The sequence below is a fragment of the Camarhynchus parvulus genome, chromosome 23 (genome assembly GCF_901933205.1).
Source record: "Camarhynchus parvulus chromosome 23, STF_HiC, whole genome shotgun sequence".
NCBI lineage: Eukaryota > Metazoa > Chordata > Aves > Passeriformes > Thraupidae > Camarhynchus > Camarhynchus parvulus.
In genome coordinates this window covers 2,361,327-2,375,508 of record NC_044593.1, presented here as the reverse complement: position 1 = coordinate 2,375,508, position 14,182 = coordinate 2,361,327, and the positions used below count along the sequence as shown (strand labels likewise).

Below are 14,182 nucleotides of genomic sequence, written 5' to 3'. Positions count from 1 at the left end.
CAACGCTGCTTCACTCAAATGCGTTATTCTCGATTATTCAATTTTCCTGACGATTTACTCAACCCCGTGACAATTCCCAGTCCCTAACCCAACCCTGCTTTTCTCAAATTGATTATCCCATTTTCAGTGACAATTATTCCATTTCTCCTGACAATTTACTCAGCCCCGTGACAATTCCCAGTCCCTTACCCAACCCTGCTTCCCTCAAATGGGTTATTCTCGATTATTCCATTTTTCCTCATGATTTACTCAGCCCTATGACAATTCCCAGTCCCTAACCCAACCCTGCTTCCCTCAAATGGGTTATTCTCGATTATTCCATTTTTCCTGAGGATTCACCCAGCCCTGTGACAGTTCCCAGTCCCTAACCCAACCCTGCTTTTCTCAAACGGATTATCCTGTTTTCAGTGATGATTATTGCGTTTTTCATGAAGATTTAGCTCAGCCCTGTGACAGTTCCCAGTCCCTAACCCAACCCTGCTTTTCTCAAATGAGTTATCCTATTTTCAGTGATGATTATTCCCTTTCTCCTGAGGATTCACCCAGCCCTGTGACAATTCCCAGTCCCTAACCCAACCCTGCTTTTCTCAAATGGCTTATCCTGTTTTCATTGACGATTATTCCGTTTTTCCTGAGGATTCACCCAGCCCTGTGACCACTCCCTGTCCCTTCCCTTGCAGCCCTGCCCAGCCACACGTGCGGGAACCCGGGGCGGCTGCGGAACGGGGTCCAGCAAGGAACCACCTTCAGCATCGGGGACAGGGTCAGGTACAGCTGCAACCCTGGCTTCTTCCTGGAGGGCCACGCCCTGCTCACCTGCCAGGCCAGCTCGGGACAAGGAGCCTCCTGGGATTTCCCTCTCCCCGTCTGCAGAGGTAAGGAGATCCCCGCCGAAAATGGGGGTCGAGGTGGTTGGGGTTGGGGTGTTGGGTTTGGTTTGAAAGGGTTAAAAAGCAGCTCTTAAAAATCAGCCCTTAAAAACCAATCCCTCAAAATCTACCCTTAAAATCAACCCTTAAAAATCAGCCCTTAAAAACCAATCCCTCAAAATCTACCCTTAAAATCAGCCCTTAAAAATTAACCCTTAAAAATCAGCCCTTAAAAACCAATCCCTCAAAATCTACCCTTAAAATCAGCCCTTAAAAATTAACCCTTAAAAATCAGCCCTTAAAAACCAATCCCTCAAAATCTACCCCTAAAATCAGCCCCTTAAAAATTAACCCTTAAAAATCAGCCCTTAAAAACCAATCCCTCAAAATCTACCCTTAAAATCAGCCCTTAAAAATTAACCCTTAAAAATCAGCCCTTAAAAACCAATCCCTCAAAATCTACCCTTAAAATCAGCCCTTAAAATCAACCCTTAAAAATCAGCCCTTAAAAACCAATCCCTCAAAATCTACCCTTAAAATCAGCCCTTAAAAATTAATCCTTAAAAATCAGCCCTTAAAAACCAATCCCTCAAAATCTACCCTTAAAATCAGCCCTTAAAATCAGCCCTTAAAAATCAACCCTTAAAAACCAATCCCTCAAAATCTACCCTTAAAATCAGCCCTTAAAAACTAACCCTTAAAAATCAGCCCTTAAAAACCAATCCCTCAAAATCTACCCTTAAAATCAGCCCTTAAAATTAACCCTTAAAAATCAGCCCTTAAAACCAATCCCTCAAAATCTACCCCTTAAAATCAGCCCTTAAAATCAGCCCTTAAAAATCAACCCTAAAAACCAATCCTCAAAATCTACCCTTAAAATCAGCCCTTAAAAATTAACCCTTAAAAATCAGCCCTTAAAAACCAATCCCTCAAAATCTACCCTTAAAATCAACCCTTAAAAAGCAACTCTTAAAAATCAGCCCTTAAAAAGGAACGCTTAAACAACCAACCCTTAAAAACCAACCCTTAAAAAGCATCTCTTAAAAAGAAATCCTTAAAAACCAACCCTTAAAAACCAACCCTTAAAATCAATGCTTAAAAACTAACGCTTAAAAACCAACCCTTAAAAAGCAACTCTTAAAAAGAAACGCTTCAAAAACCAACCTTAAAAAACAACCCTTAAAAAGCAACTCTTAAAAACTAACCCTTCAAAATCAACCCTTCAAAATCAACCCATACAAAACCGATCCTCAAAACCCAACCCTTAAAAACCAACCCTTAAAAACCAGCCCCTAAAAACCAGCTGTGGTGGTTTTAGTTGAAACCAGAAGAAATGTTAGAAATCACAACCATAACCCAGCCCGTACCCAACAACTGATAAAAAAAGCTAAAAGAACCCCAAAAAAAGAGCCCAGCCCCGCAGCAAAGCCACCCAGCCCAGCCTAACCAAAACAAAACCCAAATTATGTTACCTCTTGACCAACCAGAAGAAAAAGAAACGTTCCCAAGTATCTTTCACCTTTAACAGGTGTTTTTTCACAAAAGCAGATACGACTTTCCAGTAACTACAAGCTTTGCATCACTTCCATAAATATCTCCCATACAAAACCAAGAACACCAACCCTTAAAAAGCAGCCCTGAAAAAGAAACCCTTCAAAATCAACCTTAAAAACCAACCCTTAAAAATCAACTCCTAAAAATCAATCTTAAAAATCAGCCCTTAAAAACCAGCCCTAAATGGGAAGGTAAACCTGGTGTGGTTGATGGGTTTTGGGTTGTGGTTAATGGGTTTTTCATGGGTTCCTCAAGGCTGCTGGGCTTTGGGGCCATAATGAGAAGGTTGTGAAGGGCTTGGGGTGTTGGGAATGGGGCACAGCTGCTTTTGCTGCAGTTTCTTGGTCCCTGGACAGTTAAATTAAATTAAATTTAAAAAATAAAATGAAGTGGGGGAAAAACCCCCAATTTTACAAGTGGCAGGACAAAGGGAGACGGCTTTAAACTGAAAGAGAGTGGGTTTAGATTGAATATTAGGAGGAAATTTCTCCCTCTAAGGGGCTGGGATTGATTTCCTGGAGAAGCTGTGGTTGTTCCATCCCTGGAAATGTCCAAGGCCAGATTTGAGCAACCGGGGATTGTGGAAAGTGTCCGTGCCCATGGAATGGGGTGAAAGGAGATGATCCTGAAGCTCCAAACCAACCATGATCCCATGATTATCCAGAAAATCAAGCGCCTCCCCAAGCCTGCAGGTTTTCCAGCTCAAACGCTGGAAATGGGAGTGGATTTTCTGCTTCCCAGTGCCAGATTCCCTGCCCTGCTGCAGGACAGGTGAATCTGTGCAGGGCTGGGATGTGCCCTGCCTTGGGGGAGGTAAAACAATTTATACTGAAAATTTATGTTGAAAAATGCATACTGATTTTAAATGAACAATTTATACCGAAACCAGTTCCCAACTTCCTGCCAGTTTAAGGGCAGGGAAGCTTCAAAATTCCTTCATCAGTTCAGAGCAGTGCCTTGCTAATTGTGCTCCCAGGGGGGCTGGGGAGTGTGTAAATACACAAATATCTGTGTTCTTCTACCAAAAACATTTGCTGCTGCTCCTGAAGTCTCTTCCCCTCATTCCTTGTGTACTTGGGCAGAGCATCTCCTATTGATTGCTTTTATTGACTCTGCCTGAGCAATCAATCAGCCCCTGGGCCGTGGAGCTGGGCCTTCAAGTGAGCAAATATTGGTTGCTTGGGATGTTTGTAATGCTCCCTTGGATGGGTCACAGGCACAGAGGTGTGTTGTGCCTCTCATTGGGGTTTTTTTGGGGCATTTCCCTGCTGGTTTGGGACCAGGAGTGTTTAGGGGAGGGCTCAGAGTGATTTGAGAGAGTGCTGCTTATCCCTGGTGGTTTTTATGATCAGTTATGATGCTTTTCTCCAAATTAGGATGGTCTTTGCCACTTTTATAGTACTTTTTTCATAAAATTTAATTTTACTTTTTGAGTTTTTCACTGGAGGTGAAAATACAGAACCAAGGGATGAAGGATCATTGATTCCAACCCCGGCCCTGCACAGACACCCCAAAATCCCACCTTGAGAGTGGTGTCCAAACTCTCCTGGAGCTCTGGCAGCCTTGGGAATGTTCCCATTCCCTGGGCAGCCTGGGCAGTGCCCAGCACTCTCTGGGGGAAGAACCTTGCCCTAAATCCATCCTAATATTCCATCAGGAGGAGTTGCAGCCCCTCTGAGCTCTGCCCTCACTCTCCTCCTCTCCAAATGCCCTCAGCTGCCCCTCCTGCCCCTTCACCATTCCTGGCCCTCCTCTGGACCCTCTCGAAGGTGAAATTCCCTGAAATTCCACCTTGAGAACGCGCAAAGCAGCACCTTGGTAGGAGAAAAGGGAATTCCCTGCCTGGAGGGAGCAGTTCCCTCTGCCCTGCCAGCATTTCCCGGAGTCTCCTCCTTGCCCAGCTTCGTTCAGCATTTGTGGAGGAAACCCCAGGGAGGGAGGGATTAATCCTGACCCCAGCTGGTGCTGGAGCTGAGGGTTGGCGTCATTTCCATTGCTGAGATTCCCTGTCCAGCTGGAGGAAAAGCCCAGCTTTGCGTTTCCATCCCGAAGTGCCAAACTCGTGTTCGATTTCAAGGCTGCCCTTCCAGTCTGGAGCCCAGCGCTGGGGCTGGTGGCACCTGAGCTGCTCCAGGGAGGAGGAGGATCCAGGGAATGGCTCCAAGGGCAGCACAAAATCTGCTTTTCAGCTGCTCTGGTGGAGCTGTGCCTGCAGCTGAGTTTGCATCCCTCTGCATCTTTGACGCCTGGTGAAGGCTGGCCTAGAAGAGAGGGAGACTCCCCAGTTTTATGGAAGAGATAAGGAAAACTGCCCACTTAAAAAAAGACAACTGCCATGCAGATGGTAAATAGAATACAACTCGCTGGTAAACAGAATACAATTTGCTTGGCAATCCAGGACAGGCTGGGACTTTGGGCTGGACCTCTGGGACCTTTGGGCACCCAGGGCTCACCCCTGGCCTTTGTTTCAGCTGATGATGCCTGCGGAGGGACCCTGCGGGGCCAGAGCGGGATCATCTCCAGCCCTCACTTCCCCCTGGAGTATGGCAACAATGCAGACTGCACCTGGACCATCCTGGCCGAGCCTGGGGACACCATTGCCCTGGTGTTCATGGATTTTCAGCTGGAGGATGGATATGATGTTCTGGAAGTCGCTGGCACGGAGGGATCCTCGCTCTGGTAGGTTCCTGCTGGGGTTGGTTCCTTGTAGGGTGCTTGGGGTGGTGCCTTGTGGGGCACTCATGGTCTGTGTGGGCACAGCCAAACTTCACAGGGCGCTCAGAGGGAGAAGTTTGGGACTGAAGGAGGGGAAATTGCCAATTATTCCCCGTGGTTTCCTTCTGGAACTTGGGATTTGCTTGGCAAACTCTGCAGTGAGCATTGGCTGCTTCGAGTTGTGCTGTCTTCAATAAGAGTCATGGTGTGGCTGGGTAGGAGGAAGATTAAAAAAAAAAACCCAAACAAAATCACCCAACCTCCGAGAACCCCTCAAACCCCGCCACACTCAAGCCTTGGTTTTGCTGAATGTTCTGATGATTGCTAAACCCATTGGTGTTGATGAATTTCTGCAAATGTTTCACCAGATCCACTTGTCCCTGGGACAGGGGACAGAATTCCAACCCCCCTCTCATCCCAGGGGTTGCCTGGAAAATGCTGTCAGAAATATTGCTTGGATTTGGGATAAAAGCCAGTATTTCCAATCTTCAGGAGCCACCCCAGTGCTCTGTAGGCAGGGGAAATAAGGAACTGCAGAGGGAATTTGAGGTGTTCCTCCTGTTGGTTTAATAGCAAAGGACGTGGTGATCACCTGCGCTCAGCAAAGGGTTAAAAGTCCTGACTGGCAGCAATTGGAAGGTCCTGGAAGTTGGATTTAAACCCAACATCTCTCTGGAAGGGAAGAATGAAGCTTTTGAAATAATCAGGTGTTGCCTGGGATTATCAGCAGCGAGTTAAATTGTGATTATTTGTGAGGATCCTGTTGCAAATCCCATTTATTTGAGTGATTTATCCTGGCTGGCAATTCTGAGGGAGCAGGATTGGAGTGTTTAGGGTGTATTGATGGGAGGGAAGTTGCCATTTACCACGTCCCAATTGTTTACTGTTCCCAGGCCCCTTTGGAAAATTAGATGTTGCTGTTTGATGAAAAAAAAAAAAAGCCTGGGCTGGTTTTATTAGAATGCATTAATATTTTAGGGCACTGGTGGTTCGTAGGCGCTCAGCTGTGCTGGCTGGGAAGATGGATGGAGCTGGTTAAAAAACATTATTCAGCCTGGAGGTGTTGCCAAAGCAGAGCTGTGTCTTGTCGTGTCAAAAATAAAACAAAGCCTGGCAGAGGGACCCTGCTGGGGGAAAAAAAAAAAATTAATTAATTAATTAATTAAATTAATAAACTCCTCGTAAATACAGCAGGGAAAAAAAAAAACCTTTAAATTGTGGGGAATGTAAGCCTGGCTTTGAGCTGAGCCTGTAGTGCGCACACAGTCCTTAAAACTGAGATTGAAGCCTGGTTTAAGTTTTACAGGTGTCACTTTGGGGCTGGTTGGAGGGAGAAACGATGGATTTGCATCCCTGCTCCCCTTCAGGTGTCCATGTGCTGCATCCCTGGGGCTGCCTTTCCTCCCAGGTCTTTCCCTGGGTGAGCTCGGCTCTTTTTGGGATCCCCTGGCTCCAGCAGCAGGAATTCCCCCCTGGCAGAAACTGTTCCTGCTTTGTGTGGTGCATCCCTGAGTTTCCCATCCCTGAATTTCACATCCCTGAATTTCCCATCCCTGAATTTCCCATCCCTGAATTTCCCATCCCCGAATTTTGCCTCCCTGAATTTCCCACCCCTGAATTTCCCACCCCCGAATTTCCCACCCCTGAATTTCCCACCCCCGAATTTCCCACCCCCAAATTTCCCACCCCCGAATTTCCCATCCCCAAATTTCCCATCCCCAAATTTCCCATCCCCAAATTTCCCACCCCTGAATTTCCCACCCCTGAATTTCCCATCCCCGAATTTCATATCTCCAAATTTCCCATCCCTGAATTTCCAGCCAGCCCCAGCCCATTCCAGGCCAACTCATTTCACATTCCTGAAGGAAACTTTGCAGTCCCACAAGTGGAATTGCAAAGAAGTCTTGTTTGGAATTTCATCTCTCTGAGCTGGCCTGGTAATTAAATTCAGATGAGTCAGTTCTCAATAATTTTTGCCCGTAGGGGGAAAAAAACCTGGTGCTCCTGTCTCATCTTTAACCATGCTGATGTGATTCAGCAGGAAAAGAGAGCTCAAACCCCTTTTTCCCTCTTCTGCCTATGAAAAAAACGGATTTTAATTATTGGTAATAGGGCAGAGAGACTTGCAGCCAATTCTCTTGAAGCCTCTCACAGCTGAATATTTCAAATATTTCATTTTCTGAGCATTCTGAGTAGTTTTAGTCATGGCCAGGGCCTGGGCACAAATAAACAAAATTCAGTTTCATCAGGAGGATAATTCCTCTGTGTTTCCAAGCTAGGGAATGGCACCTAATGATGATATTTATGAGCCCATTAACTCAGCACTTCAAGTAACCTTGACTTGACCTGCTCTTAGAAAAACCTGCATTACCATTCACCCTCCCAGCTTTAAAAATGGATTTTTTGGGGTTTTTCTTTTTTATGAGCCAGCTTGCTTTAAGTGCCTTCTCATTGATCCCACAGCCTGGAGAATCCTGAGCTGGGTTTCCTTTGCTCCCCAACCTGTTGGATGTGAATCCTGCAGGAAGAATTCCAAGGGAGCTGTTTTGAGACAGATTAGTAAAATCACGCTTTTTACAGCTCTTTCTGCCAGGGCACCTTGGGCCCAGTTTGCCTTGAGAGGTGAGAAATAAAATCCTGCTGAGCAGGGAGCAGGAAAGGGGAAGGAGCAGGGTGGCATGAGCCTGTGGGATGGTTGCTTTAATGACGAGGCTTTCCAGATGTTTTCTATCCATGGATGGGTGGGAGGGACTGGGATTTTCACTGGGAATTGTCTCTGATCTGTCTGGGATGTTCTGGAGCTTCAGGAGATGTTTCTGAGTAGAAAATTTAAGTGGGAATTTTACTTTTAGGATGGAGAAGGTTGCTTTAATAATGAGGCTTTCCAGATCTTTTCTGTCCATGGTGTTTTTTTGGATGGGATGGGAGGGACTGGGATTTTCACTGGGAATTGTCTCTGATCTGCCTGGGATGTTCTGCAGCTTCAGGAGATGTTTCTGAGTGGAAAATTTAAGTGGGAATTTTACTTTTAGGATGGAGAAGGTTGCTTTAATAACGAGTCTTTCCTGTCCATGGTGTGTTTTGGATGGGTGGGAGGGACTGGGATTTTCGCTGGGAATTGTGCTGCTGTTGCTGCTTTATCCTGGTGTCGTGGGCTTCAGATCACAAAATGCTCTGAGCCTTTTGGGGTTTATTTTAGGAAAGTTGCATCAGCTGTCACATTGCCCCAATACCTCCCACTCCTCGAGCCTTTCCCTGTCATTCCTCCTGGGATCCAGTTTCTGCTCCTTGATTTTCTGTTGATAATCCCATGCTGAGGGAATGTGGTGGGAGAAGCAGGGCTGCAAGCGAGGAGCAGCCAAATCCAGGGAGTTTATTCCTGTCTGAGTTCAGTTCCTCCCTCTCAGTGCCTCGTCTTCCTTTTGCCTCTCCAACCTTGGCGCTGCATTTTCCTCCCTTGCACAAAATCCTTTCTTCCTCTCCGGTTTTTTCACTTCATTTGTGTAAAATTCCTTTTGGCTTAATCCTGTGATTCCCTGGAAAAGGAACCTGCCCCAACGTGTGCATGTGAATTATTGCACTCACTTCCAGGCCAGCTGTGCCAGATGTGAAGGCAGCACAGGCACCTCAGTGTGCTCCAGGTGTTGGGCAGTGGGTGAAAACAAAAGTGCCCATGCACCAGGTGAGCCTGGGAGAGCCAAGAACCTTGGAATTCCAGTTCCTCTGGTTGATTTTATGGGTTTTTTCCTAGAGCTGAGCTCAGGGGACCCCTTGAGGCCATCAGTCCTTCCTGGAGGACCATTCCTGAAATTCTCTTGTTTTCTGAGACCCTTTGGGGCCATCAGCCCTTTCTGGAACAGCATTTCTGAAATTCTCTTGTTTTCTGAGGCCCTTTGGGGCCACTAGGCCTTCCTGGTGCAGCTTTTCTGAAATTCTTTCATTTCCATGTTCCTGAGACCCTTTGGGTGCATCAGCCCTTTCTGGAGGAGCATTTCTGATGTTGTCTCTTGTTTCCCTGTTTCTGAGACCCTCTAAATCCATCAGCCCATTCTAGAGCAGCATTTGTGAAGTTCTCTCTCATTCCCATGCTCCTGAGACCCCTTGGATCCATCAGTTCTTTCTGGTGCAGCATTTTTGAGATTCTCTCTTATTTCCTGAGACCCCTTGAATCCATCAGCCCTTCCTGGAAGAATATTTCTGAAATCCTCTCGTTTTCTCAGACCCCTTGGATCCATCAGCCCTTTGTAGAGCAGAATTCCCGAAATCCCCTTGTTTCCATGTTCTCTGATTTCCCTGTTTGGGAAGAGTTTGGGGGAAGATTTTTGCAGGAGCCATCAGCCCTTTCTGGAGCAGCATTTTTGAGGTTCTCTCTTACTTCCTGAGACCCCTTGGATCCATCAGTTCTTTCTGGAAGAGCATTTCTGAAATCCTCTCATTTTCTGAGACCCCTTTGGGGCCATCAGCCCTTCTGGAGCAGCATTTTCAGGTTCTCTCCTGTTTCTTGACACCCCTTGGAGCCATCAGCCCTTTGTAGAGCAGAATTCCCGAAATCCCCTCGTTTCCATGTTCTCTGATTTCCCTGTTTGGGAGGAGTTTGGGGGAAGATTTTTTTCAGGAGCCATCAGCATTTCAGCAGCTCCTCTCAACTTCCTTTCCCCATCCCTGGGTGCAGCTGACCCTTCCCTCCCCAGCACCTCAGTCTGTCTCCTAAGTGGTTCCCAAAAGTCATTAAAGCTCTGGGACGCTCTGGGATTCCCTCATCCCGTCCCTCTGGCCAGCCCCTCTCTCTGCACACACCTTGTGCTCTCAGAGCTGCAGGTCCTGGAGGTCGCAGCTTCACATGGAGCTGCTGATGGGGTGGTGAAAAGCTCCTCAGTGGGAGCTCCTAATGAGCCAGCCCCTTTTCTTTCTATCAAAGCAGCTTCTGATCCCGCCGTGGTGGCCTCGGAGCTTTCAGCTCCTGGTTTTCATCTCGGAGCTGCCTGTGAAGTCCATGCAAGGGCTCTGCCTCCAGAGAGAGGATTTTGTGCTTTGGGATGTGTTCCTTGTGAAAAAATATGTATTTTATTATTGGCTTTTTGCAGATCTTAAAATTAATATTATATGTGTTATGTTAGAAAGTTATGTTGTATTAATTTTTTAAGTAGTGTGTTAAATATAGTTTTAGGTAATAACAGAATGTTAAAATAGAAGCTGTGTATGTGGGGTATGTTTTTAAGAAAGGAATGAGGTACTCACACCAGATAGCAGCCACAGGACACCTGAATCCTTCGGAGAAAGAGAATTTATTGCTCTCTTGTGAGAAAAAATGAACTTTTTCCTGCCTTCTCAGCCCTCAAGATACCATCAGGATTCAGAGTGTGAAAAACGCCAATCACTTGTTTTTAAATTTTTAAAAGTTTAATCGTAATAAAATGGTTATAAAAATAGTAATACAGTTAGAGTAATAATAATTTGGACAATTTGAATTAGGACAATATGAGACAATAAAAACGAAGAGTTACAGACAGTCCGGTACTCTTTTCTGGGCAGCATAAGCCCGAAAAAGGACCCACGTTAACAGAGGATTAACCCTTAAAAACAATAGCCTGTTGCACATTCATATATCTCATACATGATGCATAAATTCCATTCCAACACAGGATTCTGTCTGGTCAGTGTCAGCGTCTTCCTCTGAATCCTGACGGTGTCATCCTGCCCGAGTGAGGCAGGAAGAAATTCAGAAGTTTATTTCTTCTGAAATGGAGCAATAAATTCTCTTTCTCTGAAAGATTCAGGTGTCCTGTGGCTGCTATCTCACTGCGAGTCCTTTCTTTGGAAAAAAAGTATCTTACATAGCATACTTTCTATTTTAACATTTTGTTATAGCCTAAAACTAAATTTAACACACTACTTAAGAGAATTAATACAGCGTCACTTTCTAACCTGACACATGTAATATTCATTTGAATATTTACGAAAAGCCAATCATAAAATACACATTTTTCACAAGAGGAAGAAGCTGACACTGACCAGACAGAATCCTGTGTTTAAATGGAATTTATGCATCATGTATGAGGTGCATGAATATGCAACAGGTTATTGTTTTTAAGGGTTAATCCTCTGTTAATTTGGGTCCTTTTTCGGGTTTATTTTGCCCAGAAAGAAGGTACCTAGACTGTCCATAACTCTTTTATTGTCCCATATTGTCCTAATCCAAATTGTTCAAATTATTATTACTCTAATTATATTGCTATTTTTATAACCACTTTATTACTGTTAAACTTTCAACATTTTAAAAACAAGTGATTGGCGTTTTTCACATTGCTGCTCCCTGTGCAGCTTCCTGGGATAACCCTGCAGGATCCTCCAGGCTTCTCCCAGAGGTTGGTTCCTCTCTCTGCCCCCTGTGCCTCCCCAGCAGCTGCTGTTCCTCGCAGGGATTCCGAAAAGCAGATTGCTTCCTGGTATTTCTCATCTCACACTTGCCACTCTCTGGCAGAGTTTTTCCAGGCTCTAATTGCTTTTATTTGCGAGTTGACAAGAATTATCCTGCCCTGGGTGTGCACGAGGCTGGAGCTGGGAAGGTTTTTGTGTGTCTTGAAAGAAATTCTTTCATCACCACTTAAAACCCAGAAAAATGGGGAAAGTTTTCCTTTCCCTGTGCAATGATTGGAGCTTCCTTATTGCAAGAGCTCGTGGATGCTTTATCTGTAATTTTCAGGTGTTATTCTTCCAATGGAAGTGTTTTCCATAGGACTGGGAAACGTGGATGAAGTGGCTTTTGGAATCCTTATTTAAATGTCAGTTACATCTTCTTTGGGATCTGCAAAATTGACTTCCTTATTTAATTCCATCGTTTTTCTTCCCGAGCATTTATGTGCTTTTAATTGGAAACGAATCCCACAAAGGCTTCAAAGCCCTAAAACTTTGCTTTAGTGGGAAATGGTCTTCTGGCCATTTCCTTTGCTGGAAAAGGAAAAATCCCCTTTTCTCCTGGAAGGTTCATTCCCTGCAGAGAACATTCTGGAGAAGCTGGAACCAGAGCACTTCCAGTTCCTGGGAGCAGTGGTGGGGAACTTCCAGCCTTTGGAATTCCTGCACTCCAGGTCTTATTTGAAGATGGATTTCCTCTGTGAAGAGCAGGAATTTGTGGGTCAGGGAGCTTTTTCTTCCTGCTGGACCTCTGGAATGCAGGAGGCAGAGCTGATGGCTTCCCAAGGGAATTCCAGCCATCCCTGAGCACCCTTGGCGCTGGTGGCAAGTTCAGGGATTTGGGAATGGTTTGGACAGAGAGGTTTGTGCTCCCACATTGTCCCAGAGCTCCTGGCATTGCTGGGAATGCTGATGGGAAGGGAGGGTGGGATTTGGAGGAGTTCCATAGCTGGTGGATTTTCCTGGAGGGAAGGGGAAGGTGGGATTTGGAGGAGTTCCATAGCGGGTGGATATTCCTGGAGGGAAAGGAAGGTGGGATTTGGAGGAGTTCCATAGCTGGTGGATTTTCCTGGAGGGAAGGGAAGGTGGGATTTGGAGGAGTTCCATAGCTGGTGGATATTCCTGGAAGGAAGGGGAAGGTGGGATTTGGAGGAGTTCCATAGCTGGTGGATTTTCCTGGAGGGAAGGGAAGGTTTCATCTCCTTCCCCAGCTCCTGGCTGAACGTGGAGCAGCAGAAGGCACTTCTCCCTGCTCCTGGCTGCCTTCCCTTCTCCTGGGAAGCATCTGCTTCCCCAGTCCTGCCCTGGGACATGGCAGGGACAGACAAACCCCCGTGACAAGGCCCCAGGACCTCTCCCCTTCAATCCAATCAAACAGGATCACATCCCATCCCGCTCTCCCCCCAGATTTACTTTTCCATGCATTAACACGATGAATTCCATTTACTGCACAGTGCAAAGGTTTTAATGAATATTCAGACTGGGAAGGAGATGCTTTTAGGCTGGAAACGACCCGGATAATGGTTAAATTGCCCTTTTTATCCCAATTTGTCCCTTCTTTGTTGTTTGGTCACCTCGGGGGCAAAGATCTCCATGGAAGGGTCAATGCTGTGTGATCCTGAATCCCAAGGGATGAGGGGCAGGGAAGCTTGTGATAGCAGAGGGGAAAAAAATCCCTGAAGGTCATTAATTCTTAATTTCTTCCTGTGTTTGTCCTGCAAACACGTGTTTGAAGAGTAAAAAAAAAAAAGAGGTTTTTGCAAGAAGCCTCAATAGCTGTAATCTAAAAAGAGGGGTTTTTTTGATACTGAGACTGAGTCTGACACGCCTGGCTAGAAGCTGAGAAAAATATTGGAACCTCCTTCAGGATGTGACCCAAAATATAGACTGTAAAGCAGTGAATAATACCCAGATTTGGCAGGGGAAGGAGGCTTTAAGGAAGTGCAGATGATGTTTCGGGTTGTAAAAAGTCGGATATTTGGGATTCTCTTTAAAACACTGTCACAGCAGAACACAGATTCCTCCCAGCTAAAGCAAGGATTTGGACAAACGTTGGTGGGAAAGATCAGTGCCTTCACTCTGAGGTGTTCCAGGAGCTGTCTGTGCCTTTTTTTTTTCATGTTCAGACACCAATTGCTGTCATTTTCACGCCGTTGGGCTGAGCTGTGCCTGTGCAGGGAGGTCTCTCCTTGCACAGGGATCCAGGGAGCTGCGTTTTGGTGTCAGGATGTGTCTGCCAGAGCTGATAACGCTCGTGTTCTACACCCTCCCTTATCTGCAGCTTCAAAGGGAGCAGCGCAGACACCTCGGATGCTTTCAAAGGCCTCTCCCTGCTGGGCTTTCTCCAGGCCCCACTCAGGGATGTTTTTCTGCTATTTACAAGTTGTTTCAAGGATGGAATCACTTTGTTTTCAGGCGTCAGCTGCCTCACAAAATCTGGTTTAAATGCTCTTTTGCCTGCTGGCTTTTGCCTGGCTGGGTTTGCTGCAGCTGCTCCCAGCACATTTCCCTTCCCTGGGCTCAGTTTCCATCACTCCCTGCAGCTGGGAATCACCGCTGCTGGATCCATTCCGTGCTGGCTTCATCCCTCTGCCCTTAAAATGATTTCTTGGGAGATACCTGAGCCTCAG

General features: G+C 45.9%; 1 protein-coding gene across 1 annotated transcript in view; it reads left to right on the top strand.

Annotated features, from left to right (window-relative positions):
• Nucleotides 1-14,182, top strand: part of CSMD2 (CUB and Sushi multiple domains 2) — a 250,322-nt gene that overhangs the window by 62,795 nt on the left and 173,345 nt on the right. The window contains exons 4-5 of the mRNA XM_030964453.1: nucleotides 681-875; nucleotides 4,895-5,102. Of these exons, the coding sequence (XP_030820313.1) occupies nucleotides 681-875; nucleotides 4,895-5,102 (403 nt within the window). The remainder of the gene's footprint in view (nucleotides 1-680; nucleotides 876-4,894; nucleotides 5,103-14,182) is intronic.